At 36.1% G+C, this 17,364-nt stretch overlaps 2 protein-coding genes across 5 annotated transcripts; both read right to left on the reverse strand.

Annotated features, from left to right (window-relative positions):
* Nucleotides 1-6,816: 6,816 nt before the first annotated feature.
* LOC121779128 (protein FAR1-RELATED SEQUENCE 5-like) lies at nucleotides 6,817-9,510 on the reverse strand. The gene is made up of 7 exons (XM_042176464.1): nucleotides 9,438-9,510; nucleotides 8,372-9,098; nucleotides 8,175-8,242; nucleotides 8,048-8,124; nucleotides 7,819-7,901; nucleotides 7,461-7,710; nucleotides 6,817-7,374 (listed from the first exon to the last, which is right to left on the reverse strand). The coding sequence occupies exons 1-7, from the start codon at nucleotides 9,508-9,510 to the stop codon at nucleotides 6,817-6,819; spliced, it is 1,836 nt and encodes a 611-aa protein (XP_042032398.1).
* Nucleotides 9,511-10,445: 935 nt separating this feature from the next.
* On the reverse strand, nucleotides 10,446-13,631 carry LOC121778175 (homeobox protein BEL1 homolog). Of its 4 annotated transcripts, none has more exons than XM_042175477.1 (5): nucleotides 13,610-13,631; nucleotides 12,033-12,763; nucleotides 11,590-11,966; nucleotides 11,315-11,375; nucleotides 10,446-11,206 (listed from the first exon to the last, which is right to left on the reverse strand). In XM_042175477.1, exons 2-5 carry the CDS (start codon nucleotides 12,711-12,713, stop codon nucleotides 10,691-10,693), a joined length of 1,635 nt encoding a protein of 544 aa, XP_042031411.1. In that variant the 5' UTR covers nucleotides 12,714-12,763; nucleotides 13,610-13,631; the 3' UTR covers nucleotides 10,446-10,690. The 4 variants fall into 4 exon arrangements, with proteins under 4 accessions (XP_042031411.1, XP_042031410.1, XP_042031412.1 ...); XM_042175476.1 differs by lacking the exon at nucleotides 13,610-13,631 and adding an exon at nucleotides 13,203-13,267; XM_042175478.1 differs by lacking the exon at nucleotides 13,610-13,631 and adding an exon at nucleotides 12,891-13,196.
* Between the last annotated feature and the right edge of the window lie 3,733 nt (nucleotides 13,632-17,364).

A 17,364-nucleotide genomic window follows, 5' to 3' on the forward strand; every position in this document is an offset into this window, starting at 1 on the left:
TAGGTACTACCCAATGTTTGTGGAAAACAAAATGTGATCTTTGGTGGCATTTATGAGTGTATATAAATGTCATTTTTGTTTAATGTTTATAATATGTTTCTTTAAAAGTATCACGTATCTGCAATATGCTTTCAAATTTATTATGTCACTTATGTCGCAATATTGACCTCTTTCTTATGGTTACATTGCACATTGCACATTATGTAATTACATCCAAATATGACTCAACCAGTGATGTTACACTTGAAATGTTTAATTCCTAGTTTTCCAAATGTTCTGTAATAAGCATTACTTTTAAAGAAAACCACTGATTTGTGGATATAATGACCATTGCACATATTATGACCTATCTCTGTGTGGTTTAATATGTTTTTGAGTTTAATGTCTTCATGACCTAAGAGACATTCATAATGAATACAATGTGCAAGTATTATGACACTGAAATACTATTTTATTTTTCCAATAACTGTGTGTGTTTAGGTAGGAATGGTCTGTCCTTAAACAAGGCAAATGAAATCCTTATCAGAAAAAGAGCCAGGGCTAAGGACAGCCTAAAAAATGCAAACTTGGAAACATCAGGAAGTGAAAAGGCTGATACGTCCCATGTCCAAGAGACTGTTAATGTTATCGATTCGCCTGATATGTCCAAAGGTATTCCTCTATTGTATGACAACTAAGGCTATTAACAATAAAGAATATTATTTGATTTGATTTTATGGTTACAGGTTCAAAGCGCAGGAAAGAATCTGTGATGAATACAAACGACCAAGCAGTAGACAAGAATGACAAAGTACAAACAGAAGGAATACCGAAAAAGGCACCTGTGACAAAGAAGGTGAATAAATGGAAACAGAAGGTAGAGGAGGGAGTTGGAAAATGAGATATAGATGAGGAGAAAATAAGGCACGAAACCTTGAAGCTGAAGGCCAGTCCTTGGAAAATAATCGAGTTGATACAAGCTCTAAACGAAAAACAAATGAGTGAAGTGGTAGACATGGGATTTGGAGAGTTGAGGCATTTTGGAATTGCTGAGGTCCCGGGTAAAATGGCCTATGACCTGGTCAAAAGTTTCGGGGAAGTAGACTGCACTATTCAGCTGGAAAAGGAACGGCTTGCAATTTTCCCGGGAGGACATTGATCAACCGCGTCCATAGGCAAAAAACAAAAGCCATTCTTTGATGAGGTTGCTCGAAGAATTGGAAAAAATGTCAACCGTATTCTTCCAGAGGACCTAATTAAAGAGATCTTAAAGTATAAGTCGGGCGGTGAATGGTTTCGCTAGGTGTTCATTCTGATAGTAGATACGTTACTGATTAATCCTTGTGGGGATGGGAAGTGTCGGACGCATATAGACTATGTGTTTAGAGACATATTGGTTGTGAAAGAGTACAATTGGTGTGCATATGTTCTCGAAACACTGTCTGTTGCAGTTAAAAACTTGAGGTCTACAAAGAATACACCATTCACAGGACCTATTGCATTCTTGGTGGTATGATCTCTACTACACTTTGTTTAGATACAGTTTTATTTGAATATTCCCTTTTAAAAATCTACAGTATGTATGAAAGTTCAAATCATGAAGCATGGCTTATAACTACTTACAACTTAAACTTCAATTTTAGGCTTTTTATGTGGATCGGGTTTTCCATAAAAAACTTCTGGTGTCACGCGTTTTTCCCACAGTTTTTGGCTGGACAAGCGAAAAACTAAGGCAAAGAGAGAAAATGGAGCTTGAATCTACTGATACAATCGGGAGGGGAAGTTTAGTAGACAGAGGTGACCCTGACAAGCTGCCACGTCCATCTGGCATACTTGTTTTTGAAGAGGAAGAAACGGAGGAAAAGGATCAGTGAGAAATTGCAATCGACGGATTTGTATCACCAAGTGAAGATGCTGTGAGGGGGCTACATAATTTGTTGCTAAGTATAACTGATTTCAAAAATGTAATTAAGAACTTTGAAGCAATGAAGATTGCTGGATCAACTGCCTGCAATATGATGGGGGTAATTTCAGAGGTGGAGGTGGATGAGGAGGACACGGTGGCATCACTGAAGACAGCTCTGGCGAAGGACAAGTTCAATACACCAGAGCTTGTAGACGCTGTGCAGAGCATGCTCAAAGTTACGGCACATCTTACAAAGCTTGCTGCGGAAGGGCCACCGTTTGACATCCATCCTTCGTTTGTACCAAAGAATGTAAGTTGAAGACTAACTCCAAACCAATGTAATTTTTGATGGTGAACATATTCTGGCATGTACTAAATATTTGAACAATGTTGTGTACAGTACTTATGTAATCTGTAATGATGCGGTGACAATGTGGAACCTAGGGCCATGTTATTTGGCATAGTGTTTAACCTTTTATTTCTATGACACGAATATTAGTTTAATATGACCCAAACACATATCTGATGGTTTTTAATTAATATTATAATGTCCCACATTCGTATGACCTAGGCGCAGCTTATTATAACCCAAATTAATTGTATGTATTAGTACTCTTTAATTCGTTTAGTATGACCCAAAACTCGTTATTGATTTTTCTGGTCATTGTCAGTGTATGCGTTGGTCATATGACCCAGAACCATCTTGTTATGACCCAATTTAACCCTAGGTTTCGATTATTATGACCGAAAACACATATTTTATAATTGTTGTAATTGATAGTGTATTCTCAGATCTTACTAATATTTGAAATCCATGACCAGCTATTCTAATATATATCATATAAATGCTCTTTTAGTTTGATATTTTATACCATTATCCAATGTATTTGGTTCTACAAACACATTGAATTGCAGGGTGATCTCGCAAGAAGAATCGGTGTGAAACAAGGAAAAAGAAGTAACAAAAATGAATTACAAAATTGTGATATTACACCACAAGCTGGAGTAAACAAGGTAATTCTTGTATACTAATTTCTGACTTTTATGTATATAGACCGATATAAATAGGGCTCTATAATGATATTATCAATCGATACGTAGCAATTATTTATGGTGATCTATGACATATGTAAACATTAATTAATTTGACCATTTATTTTAGTCTGTTTCGGAGATTAGTAGCTTCACAGATATAGGAAGAATTCAAAGCTCGGACACTGAAAAAACTATTATAAGTGTTGGTTCTGGAGCACCACGTTTGTGTGCATCAAAGGTAAATGTTAATGCTAACATGTCGTTCGAAAGCTATATGTACTGCAATATTTGTTGAGGTGATATATAACACTTAACATATATGATCTCATCCAGAGTGAGTACCAGGTCAACAACCCAATAATTGGTACATCATTTAACAGCGGTAGCGGTGCATCGCATCATACGTGTTTAGAAAAGGTACATACATCGTTGAAATATATTCTTGTATGCATACATTATGATCCAAATGTCAAGGAGAACGACGTCAGCCATAGATTATAACAATGATTAAATGTTGCCACCCCATAAATAGGAAGGATCTATCAATGTGGAAGAGATTGTAAAATCAACCGTTGCTGACTACATGGAAGGCGGTGGAGATGATGCTGAACGAAATCAATAACTAGTTTGGATAATAAGCTAATAAGCAAGGATGAAACTAATGTATGTGTCTATCCTTACTTACATTATCAAAGAAATACTACAGTTTTGTATGACGTCTTATATACATTTCTGGTAAAATTAATATGTAGGATAAGAAACTCGATGTGCAAGCCATTGTACAGTCTGCAGTGGAAGCGTACATGGAGTGTGATGAGGTTGACAAGGATTTTGTCACACCTTTCGCTAATAAGTCAGAACCAAAACTGGGCAAAGAATTGGTCGTCTATACAAACGAACAAGTAAGATTTGTTGTAATTATCTATTTAGTTGTACGTAGTAGAGCGTGTACTGCCTACACTGAACATAAAGTATATTTATACATCATATACAACTGACATATACCGTCTACTTGTAGCTACATGACAACCATAAAAAATTGATGATGAACGTTCGCCCTAAGGCAGACCTGAGATGTTCTAATGCATTGCGTTCACCATTTCTTGAGAGAGCAATAAAAGTGTCATGCAAGCTTACTCCAGATGAACGAGTTATGTATTACTGGTTGATGACCACTTACCACGGAAATGAGTAAGTGTTATGATATATACGAACAGGTTGTATCTTTGACCTAATAACAAATTAATATTTGTCAATATTTGTTTGAATGCCAGAGAACATATTATATACAATGACCGATTTGTTGAAGTCATGCTTTTGGAATTCTGTTCGTTACTGCCGCATCATGAGGTTTCTAGTGGAATAATTAGCGCCTTCTGCTCTGTACTTAACCATATGGAAGCTTTGAAATCGGTCCCTTCTCCAAAAATGCTATTTTTCACAACCTACCCTACAGTGAGTTAACCTAAACCATGATTTTGTAAGATGAATTTATGAACTAACTCTTGTGATGTTAACATGTGTAGCTTTACACTGTTGTGGAGACTAATGGAAAAGTTAATGATGAGGACAAACTAGATGAATTTGCCTCAAACATTGACAAAGAAGTCAGCGAAATACCACACTTCAAATGGGGGGACATAGATATGGTATGTTGCTGTTGCATCCATGATACAACTGTAATTTAATTTGAGAAAAACCTCCACTAATATTTTCAACACTATCATCCATACTATGAAAAATATAGGTTTCCTTTGCATTCTCTGTTTCAAAAAGGTACTACACTATGTGCTTCTGTTTCCAACGAAAAGCAGTGGTGATTATAGATGCTTGTAAAGATGGAGAAGACCAAGATTTGCGATTCACCTACGGCTGCATTCCAGAGGCATTGGTATGGATGACACAGAGAACGTTCTTTTGTAAGTATTTAGCAATGATTGGTTGTCACAATCAATGCAAATCAGTGATTAACGTACCTATTCAGAGATTGAAGATGAGTTGGAGAACGACAAACAATGTTGATGACAACGGGGTTTATTTGCTTAGACACCTTGAAGTCTACATGGGTGAAAGAGAGGGTCAATGGAATTGTGGACTATCGACTAAAAACAAAGGTGTGCTTCAGTATTTACGAGCAAAATACAACCGTGTGTTGATGTTGGCAGGAAATAATCACAACGCGTTACTGAATAAAGAGCCGACATTTAAACATTATGCAAAGGTGAACAAGAAAAAAAAGATCAACGTAGAAAACATGATAGCAAACTATGGATCTCGCCAAATGGTTATGTCGTAACTTAAATTAGTGGATAAATTGTTCATTTCTTTCAAGATAGAATTTCTCTTGTTTTGAATCATGTTTTATTCAGCGGCTAGATGTCATTGGTACTACATATTGTTTCATCTCTAAGCAAAGAAAATTTTCCATTAAAATGACCATTAGATGATTTTCTATTGTTCATTGTAATATATATTAAACACATGTGTGTCATAGAATTGTTAGGTAGATCTGTGTCATCATAGACAAACAGAAGAGGCATGGCATAAAACTACTACATACCAGATTGCAAAAACACGATTATACTCAAGTTTTTAACATATTAATAAAGCTAGTACGATTGAATCATGCAAAATCAATTATTAATAAAATAGATATGCTTTTGGGTCATACTAAACAATTATATATGTCATATCAGAATATGAGTATATTGGGTCCTATTAAGGCAACATTAGAGTCATTATATAAAGCAAGTGTTTTATATACAAAAAACATAATCTACTATCTTGGGTTATAGTAGATGAATATAAGGGTCATGCAACGCTAATGGTAAATTGGGTAATAATTATCCTAATTTCAAGACATGACAAAAAACTATTGACAAACAGAATGTAAAATACAATTACGAATGAACTCCGTAATTTCTAACAACGTAACATTGTAAACAAATTGGTCTCCAAAAAAAACTTAAACTGACGTTAATTAAAAAAACGGAATACATTGTATCAAACATCAGAATTTCTTCTCGACCATATTTACGAGCAAAATACAACTGTGTGTTGATGTTGGCAGGAAATAATCACAGCGTGTTACTGAATAAAGATGTTGCATCTAAACATTATGCAAAGGAGAACGAGAAAAAAATATCAACGTAGAAAACATGATAGCAAACTATGGATCTCGCCAAATGGTTATGTCGTAACTTAAATTTGTGGATCAAATTGTTCATTTCTTTCAAGATAGAATTTCTCTTGTTTTTGAATCATGTTTTATTCAGTGGCGGGATGTCATTGGTACTACGTATTGTTTCATCTCTAAGCAGAGAAAAATTTCCATTAAAATGACCATTAGATGATTTCCTATTGTTCATTGTAATATATATTAAACACATGTGTGTCATAGAATTGTTAGGTAGATCTGTGTCATCATAGACGAAAAGAAGAGGCATGGCTTAAAACTACTACATACCAGATTGCAAAAACACGATTATACTCAAGTTTTTAACATATTAATAAAGCTAGTACGATTGAATCATGCAAAATCAATTATTAAAAAAATAGATATGCTTTTGGGTCATACTAAACAATTATATATGTCATATCAGAATATGAGTATATTGGGGCCTATTAAGGCAACATTAGAGTGATCATATGAAATAAGTGTTTTATACACAAAAAACGTAATCTACTATCTTGGGTCATAGTAGATGAATATAAGGGTCATGCAACGCTAATGGTAAATTGGGTCATAATTATCCTAATTTGAAGACATGACAAAAACTATTGACAAACAGAATGTAAACTACAATTACGAATTAACTCAGTAACACGTAACATTGTAAACAAATTGGTCTCCAAAAAAACTTAAACTGACAATTTAAAAAACGGAATACATTGTATCAAACATCAGAATTTCTTCTAGACCGCATCTTTTCTTTCTCTTTGAATTTGTTGCAATTCCTTGAATCGTGGTGACCCCACTCCTGACATTTCTTACATTGATGCAAAGGCTTGCTCTTAAGCTTCAAAGCCTTCTCCACTCTTGAAGGTAGTCTACTACCACCTCCCTTCGTGCTGACGACTTCAGGAGGTTGTACTTCTACTTCCTGGGGTGCCTCAGCACCATAAAATTCCTCCATTAGTTTCTTCTTCTGGGCTGTAGACGTTACTACGCCATCGGCAAAAATCTGTTGTCTTGCTTCACGAACTATAGATGTTAGCTCATGAACTTGATCAATATCGACAGAAACACCCTGGTATAGACCCAACATCTCTCCCAACAAAATTGCTTGTGCCTTCTTCTTCTCATCAACATAAACATGTGTTGCTACATCTTGGCATTGGATGGCATGAACAACCTTAAGCAGAGGAGATTTCAACCATCGACCTCCAATCAGATTCTCAGGAATCAAGCGCATCTTTTTGTTCTTCAACACAAGAAAGATGTGGCACCAGTCCTAGAAAACATCTTACAACCACATTGACACACAGAATCCTCCACAGAGAATGAGACAGACCATGTGTTTGAAAAATGATCTAAAACCTTGTAAACCTCTGGACTTGAATCATTTGATATTGATATAAGGCTGCAATGGTTATAAGCCTCCAGTATCTGTTCTTGAATTTCCTTGAATGCACCATTTGTGAATATTGTAGATGCATGTTTCTCAAGAGACCACTCTGTTTTCATCTTTGCGGTAGTATTATAATCCAAATAATCCAGATTTGCAGAGTAGTTTCGTTGGGCATCAACAGCATTGTTGAAATTCATTAAAAACACAACAAGGTTAGCCCTGGACTAAGTATACCTCTTGAAAAAACTATTATGAGATTCTGAAACAGAAGTCGTCTTTATCAATGAACTGTTAGGGAAGTCCCTAAAGTATGCAGGAACCCAAAACCTTCTTGATTCGAACATAGAAATGAACCAATCAACGCCTTCAAGTTCATATGTCTTCATCACAGTCTTCCACTTCTCTTCAAACTATGTGGGTTCAATCAACTCAGACCAAATGCATGAATTCAAATCCTTTTAAAATCAGGATTACCGAGAAGTGACTTCGACACCTTTTCAACTACTTTTGCCATGATGTGCCACATACACCATCTGTGACGTGTATTCACAAGAACCTTTTTAACAGCAACTTTCATGCCCAAGTCTTGATCAGTAATTATCAACTTGGGAGCTATGCCATGCACTTGACAAACTGTTTGAACAACCACGAGAAAGAGTCTGCGCTCTCACTACAAAGCAAACCAGCTCCAAATGACACTGCGCGCCCATGGTTGTCCTTCCCAGTGAACGGAGCGAAAATCATTGAGTACCTTCAAAGAAACATACAAAATGTTTACAACAATTACAAATGCATATTTATATATAAACTAATAGGTCATAATAAACACAAATGATAGCATAAAAGAAAAATGCATCAATTTTAAGTGGACAACATTTACCTATTAGTTGAATACGTAGTGTCAAACGAGACAATGTCACCAAATTGCATGAAATTCATCTTAGCAATAGGATCACACCAGAATAAATGCATCAGTCGACTACAAGAATCAACTTCATACTCGTACGTTAAGGCGTCACAATTTTCTTTCTTCTTCTTCATCTCGTCTATTATCATTTGGGCTTCATATCCTTCAGCGTATCTTCTGATGTCCCGTGTGTAGTTACGGATGTCCAACACAGTACACCCAACAGACTCATATCCGCCCATCAATTCAGTCAACAACTTAAAAGTGAGAGATGGACCAATATTAGTACCAACACAATCCGAAATAAATTTTTGATGAACATGTTCAAGTTTACGATTAAATCTCATGAACTTCTGGTGTTGTATCTCAACCATGGGGTGGTTGTGTTCTTCGTTCAAATGTTGAATGACGTAACCACGATCAGAATCAAATTTGAATGCAACACCAGCATTATATCCACATTTTTTCGATTTACGCCGTCGTTTGGGTTGTTGATCGCTAAATTTCTGTTCACCTTCTCTGTTACACACCATGTAAAACCATATGGTGATATCATCAACCTTCTTTGAACCGTTCTTCCTTGTATCAAAAACAACACGTCGCCCATAGTTCTCGTAAAATTCAATTGCGTTGTCCAATGTGGGGAAGCTACGACCAACGAATGATTTAAGTTTTATAGGGCATTCTGGTGTATTTAAATCTGTAATAATTCAAAATCAGAAAACACCAAAAAAATAACTATTAATTAAATACAAGATTCCATCTACTGGAATTAGAATGATAATAGGTCATAATAGGATGCAATAGCGTCATACAACTCATACAACTATCCTATACGAAAATGGGTCATACTATACACAAATAGAAGCATAGCGGAAAAAACGTTCATACTTAGTGCATATAAACGGTCGTACAATAATATGTCATAGCAACACCACAACTAAGTCAAACTTACATCATTACTAATATTGATACAGAATCAAGAATAAAAATAATTGATTATAAAGATATGTCATCAAAGGATGATTTAAATCATAACTTGTATTCTCAACAATGTCATCGAAGGATGATTGATTATCTACATGCGAAGTAGATGGCGTTTCAGAATCCATTTCTGGAAATCTATATCATAACATAAACCAACAAATCATGATATCAAAACATTAAACACTATCAATGAAAGTTCAGATACTTAAATTCATATGTCTAAATAAAAAATGTCCGCTGACAAGAAAAATGAGATGAATAACTGAAGTATATTGTATTAACTTACAGTATATATTGGATCGAGAAACAAGAAACACAAAATCAAAAAATGATGCAGGACGGAATGTTAAACTGAAATAGGTAGTTTCAAGATTGTGGAATGCAAACTCAAAGGTTGGCTGGGAATAATACTATACCGCCCCAACTAATCGATAAAGGCTTTTACCAAACCTTTAAATGTGAAAACTTAGTAGAAGGGAAAATGTATGGAATATCGTAAGAATTTTCATGGAAGATATGAAGGAGATGAAATCCCATGGATTGATAACATACATAACTTACGCTGATGATTAGTTTGTGGAGAGATGAAGGAGCAAAATTATAGGAACTTCTATAACCAACGACATTATGTAATTGACATAATTAACCTTTTATGAATATTAGTGAATAAATTAATAATATCTAACAAATTAATCTAGCCGTTAGATAATCTAATCTTAAGATGAGATTGGCTAATCCTATGGCAAAAAACCGTCTGTATTTCTTGATTTAAGGCAATACTTGTTTTGATCAGAAACCTATATATATATATATATATATATATATATATATATATATATATATATATATATATATATATGATTGTGATCAATATCGAACCACTCTTAAACCTTAAACGCCGAACAACATCATTATATGATAACATGAAGTTCATTATAATGAACTAATAACAAACATATAATGAACTTCAGATTTTTAAATTATGCATGATGATGTCATTGTTTTTAAATCCCATAGTTCCCTATAATGAACTACAAATAAAGTTGTAATGAACTCCGTATTATTCTATAATGATGTGTTTGGCGTTTAGTATTTAAAACTAGTTTGGTATATAATACAATCCTATATATATGCGCAAATATCTCAAATGTGTACCTAACTCCAAATTGCAGATAAATGTTTCCTATCCCAGTATTTTATGTATACAACATGTCACAATTTATAGGTTTCTCCATCACCATCACCCACCAAATTCTCTTTTAACTTCACCGACAATGTAAAAATCCATTATATATTCTGATGAACTCATCCAGCTAAGTCATGAAGCAGCTGCGCTCCCATCAAATTCCGGTACTGCAAGCTCTGATTCTCACTATCCAATAGCGAAAACGGCGCCGTTTGGCACTCCTCCATTTGATTTTGATCCCTAGAGTAAAAGAGCGAGCTCTGCGCTGGCGCCGCGAACGCTAGGCTGACCCCTCCGCCTTCGCCTTCGCCTTCGCAGCGCTGGTGCAGCCCCAGCGTCAGCGACACGCTGCTGGTGGAATAGGACGAGAAATCGAGCTCCATCGCACCGTAGGAACTGCTGAAATGGCGCTGCTCGTTTTGGAGGGTTTTTCCCTTTTTCGTATCGTTGTTGATGATGGAAGAGAGGCACTCGGAATCTCTTCGCACCAGCTGCTCGTGGCTTGGCTTTGTATCCGGTGTCTGGTTATGTTCGTCGATATCGGCGGTGGACTTCTCTTTCAGCTCTTCTAAGTACATCTCCTCCACCATGGGTTTCCATAGCCTCACTCTCGCGTTGATGAACCAGTTTGAGACCTATTGATCGATAATGACAAATTATTAATGAAATAAATTACTCTATCCAACCTTGATTGTATAAATTAAACACGCAATCTTGATTAAGACTAATGGAAAGCTACTCGCCTGGCTTCTTGAGAGGCCAGTTTGGCGGGCTAGAATGTGCTTATCTACATCACTCGGATACCTGCATATATATTAATATTCCATCGACCGATCATACATGGGGTCCGTTGCAAGAGAATCAAATCCACACAAAATATGACAAGATAAAAATGATATGATAAAAATAAGACACAACTTCGATGAAACCCAACAAACATTGAATTGGCCTAGTGGAAGAAAGACTGGTTGATAGTACTAAACAAAAAAATTTGAAGAGTGTGGAGATGAAAATTTACGGGTGGAGGAAGTGTTCGAAGAGCCAGGCACGGAGCACGGACACGGATCTCTCGGGGAGGCCGCGCTGGGGCCGCCACGGGTGGTTCTCCATCGTGTTCATCTGCTGCCGCGCCTTCTGCTGCCTCAGCGTCTGGTCGAGAAGGCGCAGCCGCGGCGTCTCCCCGAGTCCCGCGGTGGCCGCGTCCTTCTCTCCCATGCCTCTCTTTGTGGCCTTTATCTCGTTCACGATGCTGTCTCTCAGGCTCCGGAAATGCCGCGACGTCGCCTTCACCGCGAGAGCCGAGTACGCCGCCGCGGATCCGCCTCCGGCCACCGCCTCGAACGATGACGTCACGCACTTCATTTGATCGCAGTAGTGCTTGTACCTCCTGTCCACCTACAGATAAATTTCTAAAATGAGTAAAACTGTAAAAATAAAATTGAAAAATTTATGATTGGTTACCTCGTCCAACATTTGGAGGAGTTTGGTTTTCCTTCTCTGCAGCTCCAGGAGGTTGAGGGAGAAGATTGGCGGCGGCTGCTTTTCTTCGTCGGCGGTGGGTTCGCTGCTTTTTTTCTGTGATTGCTTCATCTTGAGCTGATTGATTCCAAGATTGCAAAATTCAGAGAGAAGCTCCTGCGCGGGGCCTAGATACTTGGAGTTCTTGACGTAGGAGTATCCCGGCGGCAGCGGATGCTCGAAATTCACCGATCTCGAGCTCGACGGCCCGAATCTCAGATCGTCGTGGTGGCGGAGCTCGAACGGCTGCAGCGCGATGGTGGAAGGGTCAGAGGAGGTGAGGGAGAGAGAGAGGCCTTGGCTCGGCCTTTCGTTTCCTTCGCAGGAGAAGACACATCTCAGAGATGGATCGTCGCCGTCGACGATCAGTGATCTGTAGTGTTGATAGGATGAGGCCATCAAGGCCTCGTTTGATGCACCGGAAATCGCTGCGAGGCCGAAGCCGGCGGTGGAGTGGTTGTGCAAATTCTTGGGTGGAAACCCTATCATGTCGACGCCGGAGGCTAGGTTGTAGATCTCCGGCGTCGGCTGAAAGGGTTGGAGATGGGTGAGTAGGTGGTTTCCGGCGGAGGGGAAGCAATATGTCATGTCTCTTGGTTTCCCCTCCTCACTTGTGCTGGCCATCTTGTTGTGATTGCTATCTTTCTTCTTCAATGATGATCATGGTTCTTGGACTGATAAAAGTGAAAAATCAAGTCATCAATAAACAAAGAAATCAAGAGATGGTAGAAGATATAACAATTATTAAATTAACCAAACAACAAAGGGTGGCCCTTTTTTGTGTGTGCGTGACCTTCTAACCTCAAAAGTTTGAATCTTTATTGCTTATTACGTGCATCTGTCTTTCCTCAGAGAGAGAGAGAGAGAGAGAGAGAGAGAGTAGGTTGGGGCTGTTGTAAAAAGAGGGATAGATATTTGGTGTAGAGAAATAGAGAGAGAGAGTGGAAGCAAGTTTAACTCTAGTTTCTCAGAATTGTTCTTTTAACAACCCAACAATAAACTGCAACCTATGAAACCAAACCTAGAAGGAAGATAGTGTATGCCAAAGGATATAATACAAAAAAGTTTTAAAGTAAAAAATGAGAAATCATCAGATAGGATTTTGATCATAACCTTAACCTACAACCCACAACATCTGATGATTTCCACTCTCTTCTCTCTCTCTCTCTCCAAAAGAAGAAGTGGGTCAATGCAAAGTGTTGGTATATAATACACCACATGCATACAAAATAGGTTTCCTAGATATCCCACCCCATGGCCCCCCAACCCCCTCAATTATTTCACAATCCCACCAATTACAATACTAATTAGAACCATCCAAGGAATTTCACATTTCTTTAATCCTCTAACCATTATTAAATCAATAATAATGGCTGAATCATTACTCTCAAATAGTAGTACTAATACTAATCCCAATTAATACTATATGGTGAGAAACAAGATGATGGTGTTTCTTGAATCTTTCCTAGTAGTGAGACATGAAAGATTTGTAGATGTTAACAACAAAACAAGGCTCTCACCACTAATCACATAAGAAGAGAACAAATATTAGATTCACTCAGTTCAAAATGAAAGAAGTGAATCCCCAAAACTGGAGTTTGAGCAGGCTTTTTCAGAGGCTTCTTATGGTGGGGCAGTGAGTGAAAGGGGGATTTATCATTTATGGGAATTAGATGCCAATTCAGTGTTGTGGAAAATGTTCCTTAGATTAGGCCCTGTGGAGGTGATGAGATGAGGTGGTCCATATTTTCCAACTAATTCTAATTGAAACCACCCTATTAAAGCCCTCCACCAATCTTTTCTTCTTTTTTATTTTTTTCCCCACATCTCATTTTAATGGGACAACCACCTTTTCTCTTTTTCCATAAAAATCTTTTCCCAAATGTGTCGATACCTCTAAAGAAGTTCACATGTTGGTAGTAGAATTTTGTCAGCAGCAGCAGCAGCTAGCCCATGAAATCGTCTAGCATTTCGTTTACATTTGGACTTCATTTAATCTAACGAATGTGTGTGGTAAGTTTGAGAGTTATTAGTAGAACATTGTCAATCATTTCTTTTATTTCACACTCAATTAATGGACTACTTTAATTAATTTATTACACTGAAAAGGACGTGTAATATATTTTCCGGCATCCAAACTGAAGGATATTATTTTGATGTCAAGTGGGAACATATTTCCACATAATTTACAAAATAAATTGATATATATGTATGTTGAATTCGACCCTTTCGCGTCGAAATTTTCTTCCTGCAATAAAAGCCTTAGAGCCATATTTGCAACTAGGTCAAACTATTTTTGTAATATTTACAGTCAAGTTATAAGCTATAGTTAATCTTTAATTTATTAATGGAGGAAACTATCATAATTTTGCTCTTCTAATATATATGTTTTGTATACTACATTAATATTAATATCGATATCTTCACAGCTAAACATGTGCATATTTCCAAGTAAACAAGCTCAATATATACGCGGTGACGGAGCCAAGATTTCGACGTTGTGCCCAATCTGGACGATAGGAAGAGTCGAAAATGTCCGAAAAACATTGACAGAGCCGGTAACATCGGAAAAACAATCGTGATACCATCATAGATGCTATTAATAATATTGTTCTTTGAGAACTAAACATATAATATCAAATTAAACTACTCCATACAATATCTCTCTTTTTTTCATTTATTCACCGTTAGTGATGATTTGTTATCTTACAATATATTTTAAAAAATATTTTTAGACATCTTTAATAAGGGAATTCCACAATGAAATTTAATATAGGTGACAAAAAAAATAATTGTTGTGAAATTTTAGGGGGTAAAAATCCTAAAATTTGTATAATTGTACAAAAATAATGTCAAAGTTATAAAAACTAAAAAAAGCAATAAAATTGTTTGTTTGAAGAAGTTTTGACTAAAAGTGATGGAAAAAAATTTAAGATAACTTGAGATTAACAAGGCAAGGGAAGAAATGCTCCTAATTTATTTGGGGTTGCAATTATCATGTTTCCTATTTATTGAACGAGTTTCTATGTTCTAGGGATCCCACATTGTTTTCAATCACTTGTAAAGGAATGGCATAACTAGGATATGTCCATCATGTCTCATAAACACTATTCACTAATCTATTACCCTCTTTAGGAAGCACAATATGCATACAAGTAGTTCATCGATCTAATTAAAACTATCACCTCACATGCTTCTAGTTCTTAGACTTTTCAATCGACGCTCTACTTCTAAATCCAAGTTAAAGAGCTGTCAGATTATGTGCTAATACTGAACTAGGATATCAGATACTTTACCATCTCAAATCACGCCAAACCAAACCCACATGAATAATTAGGAATCCAAATCAACTCTACATTCACTCGTGAGTAATACTTTAGAACAAAAATTGTAATCGAATTAATTCCTTAACAGCTAGTCATCCCAATACATTGATTCAACTCTAAGCAAAGTCTCTAGAATCTTAAACCATCGTTACTAACTCATAAAGAGGAAGTTCTTCAAGCTACTCCCTTTAATCTTAAAAACATTGGTTTATGAGAATACTTTTTTTGGATAACATTATTTTATGTTAACTTATATACTTTTTGTGTATCCATATGTTTGTGTTATATATTTGTACATGTATTATATTAATATAGTATGATAAATATGTTGAATTGAATATTGTGCGTGATATATTGTCATATTGATATAGGTCATGTTAAAATATTATGTAGTACTTCAATCCACAACTACGATCAATCCTACACCATTAGATCTTAAAATGAGTGAATGAGATTAAAGTTCATGGATTTCAAATAGTAGACAAAATATCAATAAAAGAGTAAGATAGTCAATCTGTTACTCCATCCGTCCCAAGATAAGCAAAGCGCTTCTTTTGGGCACGAGATTTAATGAATTGGTATTTAAATAGTTAGAGTGGAGAGATTAAAGTATGAGAGAGAGGGAGAAAAGTAATTGAGTAAAGAGAGAATAAAGTAAGAAAGAAGATTTTTTGCCAAAAAAGGGCAATGACTCATTTATAGTGAGACATCCCAAAAGGAATATGACTCGCTTATTTGGGACGGAGGGAGTATAATATAAGTAATAATTTTCATGGTTTTTTTTATATCAACGTAGTGTATTCAAATACCAACATAATAACATGATAATTCCAGACAAAATATCAACAAAATGGTAAGATAATCAATCTGTTATAATATAAGTAATAATTTTCATGGTTTTTTTTACATCAAAATAGTGTATTAAAATATCAACACAAAGACATGATAATTTTAACACAAGTACCCGAAAATATCAACACAGTTTTATTGATATTGTATATGCATCATATTGAAATTTTTTATGGAATTATTGATATAAAATCTGTTTAAATATATACGAAAATGAAATAAAAAATATAAAATTTCAACAGCCGATCATTGTCTCATTCCTAGGCGGCACGGATTTTAAGAAATGTTAAGAAAAGTGAGTGGAAAGAATTTAGTGAAATATTGGTCTCACTTGTATAAGTTAGTGGAATGTGGGTCTCTATTACCATTTATGGCAGAGTGAACTGGACTCCTATTCGCGGACGGACTAAAATGGAAAAATGAGACTCCTATTCGCGGACGGAGGAAGTATTTTGTTAGAATATAAATTACTTTTAAATCAAAGAAAGTTATGAAAATCTTAAAGTTGCGAGATATTTTAAAGAGATTGAATATTTTGTATTTATTAAATTATGTTTATATTAGTATTAAAAAATGTTTCTATGGACATATATGTGAGATAGTTTGGACACCAAGTAGATGGGCCAATATAGGAAGAAAGGTGATGATGGGAGCACGCGCAAACCACGTGAAGGGACCTTTTAAGTTGAATCCATACAACTTTAAATTTTGTCTGCCAATGGAAGAAGAAGAGAAGCGGTGGTCCTTCCAATTCCTCCTCGCAAACGCTCTATGTTTTGGCTGTTTTACATGGGAATTCAACAGTCTCTAAACGGTGACGTTTCAATCGACTTTTGTTCTTTACCCTACACATATTATCCTTTTTTTACAACAGACATCTCCTTTGGAATGGACTGCAAAAAGTTCAAACTCATAAAATATGTAGTAGTGGTTGTATTGAATAATTTTTTTAATAGTTAAACACAAAAATTTACTATTGCAACAAAGAGTGTTGACCGCAACTTCTACTTTTCGAGTAATTTGAAACTAGAATTCCTTGTGGTGCAAAGCACGCTAATACTCCCTCCGTCCTCAATTAGGAGTCACTCTTTGACCGGACA

The sequence above is a fragment of the Salvia splendens genome, chromosome 19 (genome assembly GCF_004379255.2).
Source record: "Salvia splendens isolate huo1 chromosome 19, SspV2, whole genome shotgun sequence".
NCBI classification, from domain to species: Eukaryota; Viridiplantae; Streptophyta; class Magnoliopsida; order Lamiales; family Lamiaceae; genus Salvia; species Salvia splendens.